The following is a 3,651-nucleotide window of genomic DNA, read 5'->3' on the forward strand; positions in this document are numbered from 1 at the left end:
TTCAATCTTGAGTTAATTCAAAGGAGGAGATCAGATGCATATGTAAGCAAAATTAGACTAAGTTCTCTTTGAAAGGAGATATTCTTGTCCAGATACGCTAGCTCTGTAGATTAAATTAATGGCCTCATCATTATAAATAAAAAAATATGTATTCAATATATTAATCTGTGCATCAATTTAATGTATAATAAATTTATATTATCTGTTGATTTGATTAGTCTTGTATTAACTATAACCTATATTTTTTAATTCCACCTTTGGAAGGGTTCCTGTCATTAAGACAAAAGGTTAGACAACTTACTATCTTATGCGAACAGGATTCCTCTCCATTACTGGGAATGTGAGAGGGAGCAATTTTTAGAATTATTAATTTATAAAAAAATAAAAATATGAAACATTGGATTTTTGTTATTATCATGTGTCATAATCATACATATGCACTCTAAAACTAATCAAGAGGTTTATTTATTCTTAGGATTTGTTTGTAAGTTGAATTTTGAAAAATGATAAAAAATATTTAGAATTGTAAAATCCACTTATAAGATGACTTTTAAGCTTTTTATTTCTTTCAAAAATAGCTCGTGAACTTTTTTTTATTTGGAATAATTTATAAAGAAGACTAAGGTTGCTTGCAAGTCACATATTCATATTATTGATATAGATCAGTATGATTTTGTATAGGATGAAGTTTTTGCTCGCACGTCCTAATAAACAAAGGCCACAGAGGTACCTTAGCCAATCTGTCAACATGAAACCCCATTTTTAAAGGGCATTCCTTTGTTCTCTCTCACCTTCCACCTCTTTTACAATTTCTGTGACCACATTAATCAACATATATAGATCATCACCTTTCTAGTGGGATCAAGGGTCAAGAAAGATTAGAGCCACCACGTACCAGAGTGATAGAAGCAGCTCCAAATCATATCTCAAGAAATAGATAGTAAATTTAGCAATAGTGCATATATGAATGAACAAGAATATAGTGACCTAGGAGGCCAAGAAAACTTTGCAGAGTCTCCCTCTTCTTCCATCGTCTATAACTTGGGTGGCATGGTTACTTCTCCATCCACTTCTTCCTCTTCACTGAAGAAAAGGTTAGTATTCTTACTCCTAAATCCTACTATAATTATTATTATATAATAGTAATATTATCCCATCACATTTTGTTGAATTATTTGAAGGAAATAGGAATCAGAACTGCTCCTATAAATTAAGCTTTTCATTTATGAAATTGGATATGAATATTGAATTGATAAACTAAGATAATTTTGTAGCCGGCGAGGTAAGCAGAAAAGGGTTGTACAAATTCCAATAAAAGAAACAGAGGGTTCAATCAGCAACACTCCACCCTCGGATTCATGGGCATGGCGAAAGTACGGCCAGAAACCCATCAAAGGTTCCCCTTATCCCAGGTACCTACTATAATATCACTTCAATCTGTAAACATTAAGGAATAGCCATAAAATATCAATCATTTATGGGGTGTAATTAGAGGTGTCAAAATGGACTACTCGGATAGGTTTGGGTTAGTCCACATCGGGTTCGGGCTAAGCCAGGCCGGACTAAAAAGCTCAGATACAATTTATGCATATTAAATGGTAGCCCAAATCCGCCCTAAGCGAGTTGTAGCTTATGGCGGGCCGGCCGCCATATACTAAAAAATATTTTTTTTAAGTTTTTTAATATATTTAATCTATTCAAAAAAAAATTTGTATCATTTGATATTAACGTATAATTTTTCTTAACATATTTGTTATGCAAAATGCAACCAAACTTATAGATCTAATACATTATGTTTGAGTTAAGGCATGATGTTAAGTCCACGTATATGATTTTTAACATAACTTTTTTATTAAATCTCTCATTTCTATTGGACTCTTAATCTCTAACACAATATAATTTGTAACTTCACTTTAATATATAAACATTTGATACTAATAAAAATATTATCTTTTGTATGTTTTTTATCAACATTTTCATTGTGAACTATTATATTAAATTTGGTGGTGTGGAGTTCTCTATGATAAACAATTCACGTTGATTTTAGTTTTGTTGTAAATATTATTTTCTTTATTATATTTTTATGGTAAATTTAAATCTAATTAAATATATAATAACATAATACTTATTATCTATTTTTTATTATAAGTTGTTTTGTAAATTTTCATTTAGTGCTTATTACCAAGCCAAAAGTCTCAAAAAGATTAAGACATATAAGTAAAACAGGTAGCCGAACCCGCCCGGGTAAGCTCGGCCCGAGTCCGAATTTATAATTACCCAAATTTAATAAAAAGTATTTAAAATGATATTCAAGTCCTATAAATTTTTGGGTTTTGATGGACCGGACCTACCCGACCAAACCCGCCCTTTTTGACATATATAGGTGTAATGTGTCACATGGATATGGTGAGTTATATTTTGTTTGTATTTTCGTGCATTTATATCTCAAAACCAATCATTTACTAAGTTTTTATCATCAAAATCTCAATTTTGAGGCCCCATTCTGGATCACAGTTTAGAAACTTAATTAATTGTATTAATATTTGGTTCCTAAGATATATTAGTTGTTCTTAATTCTCTATTGTGATGTTCTTATGTCTTGACTTTTGTTTTTAAATAAGAAAAATTCTCTGTTCTTTTTAACCAAATGAGAGTGAAGAGAGAAGTAGATGTCGTGGGAAAAGGTAAATGTTATGAGACCCAAACAAAAATAATGTTTATGATTGTGGAAAAAAATAGATATTATTCTTATTTGATGAATAGTTATAATAAATTATAAAATAATATATAATTCTTAAATAAAAATGAAAATGTTTTTTTATCATTGGAGATGCTGTAAGCTGTAACTAACGTTATATATTTTTTGTGATTGTTGGACACACAGAGGATACTACAGGTGTAGCAGTAACAAAGGATGTCCGGCAAGGAAACAAGTGGAGAGGAGCCGCATGGACCCCACAATGCTCGTGGTTACTTACTCTTCCGAACACAACCATGCCTTACCAGTTTTCAAAAACCATCACCACCATAATCACAATCACAGCAACAACAACAACCACTCTTCTTCCGCGGCTGCAAAACCCATCATCAAACCAGAACCGGACCGGATAATTGCGGAGCCGGTCGAACCGGATGATAAGTTTGCAGACGAATTCGGGTGGTTCGGCGGGATGGAGACTATTGTAACGACGTCGTCTACCGTTCTTGAGGGTCCAATATTTGGTGGGTACGATGATGATGTAGCATCGGTGTTCATGCCTATGAGGGAGGAGGACGAGTTGCTGTTCGCTGACCTTGAGGAACTGCCGGAGTTCTCTCCGGTATTCAAGCGAGGGTCACTAGAGACAGCGGAGGAGTGGCCGCGGTGGTGTTGGACCACAAGCTAAGATTCAAGAGGCTATAGCCGAGGTTTTAAACTGAGATGATAGTTTCAAGTGAATGCCTACTAGTTGAGTTTTGGAGAAAGAAAAATTGCGAACCCTAAAATTCAGGTGACATGTTTTACGTCTTCTTTTTTCCTTTCTTCCTCTCCTCTCAGAAATTCAACTTACCGGGATTGCAATTGGCAGGGTCACATTTTTTCACAATATTCCTAAACTCTAGCATTCTGGAATCTCCACATGATATAGATGTATGTGATAACCTGTTTCA

The 3,651-nt window shown here is 33.5% G+C and overlaps 1 protein-coding gene across 1 annotated transcript; it reads left to right on the plus strand.

Annotated features, from left to right (window-relative positions):
• LOC109361614 (probable WRKY transcription factor 65) lies at window positions 670-3,651 on the plus strand. The gene is made up of 3 exons (XM_019607123.1): window positions 670-1,094; window positions 1,275-1,412; window positions 2,885-3,651. The coding sequence occupies exons 1-3, from the start codon at window positions 964-966 to the stop codon at window positions 3,384-3,386; spliced, it is 771 nt and encodes a 256-aa protein (XP_019462668.1). The 5' UTR covers window positions 670-963; the 3' UTR covers window positions 3,387-3,651.

This window comes from Lupinus angustifolius, chromosome LG12 (genome assembly GCF_001865875.1).
Source record: "Lupinus angustifolius cultivar Tanjil chromosome LG12, LupAngTanjil_v1.0, whole genome shotgun sequence".
In the NCBI taxonomy this organism is placed as follows: Eukaryota; Viridiplantae; Streptophyta; class Magnoliopsida; order Fabales; family Fabaceae; genus Lupinus; species Lupinus angustifolius.

Bases quoted from the DNA above. Each gene is read 5' to 3' on its own strand.
- LOC109361614 (XM_019607123.1), top strand. From the start codon at position 964: ATGAATGAACAAGAATATAGTGACCTAGGAGGCCAAGAAAACTTTGCA. The intron at 1,095-1,274 runs GTTAGTATTCTT...ATAATTTTGTAG, and splicing joins TCCTCTTCACTGAAGAAAAG to CCGGCGAGGTAAGCAGAAAA. The intron at 1,413-2,884 runs GTACCTACTATA...TTGGACACACAG, and splicing joins AAAGGTTCCCCTTATCCCAG to AGGATACTACAGGTGTAGCA.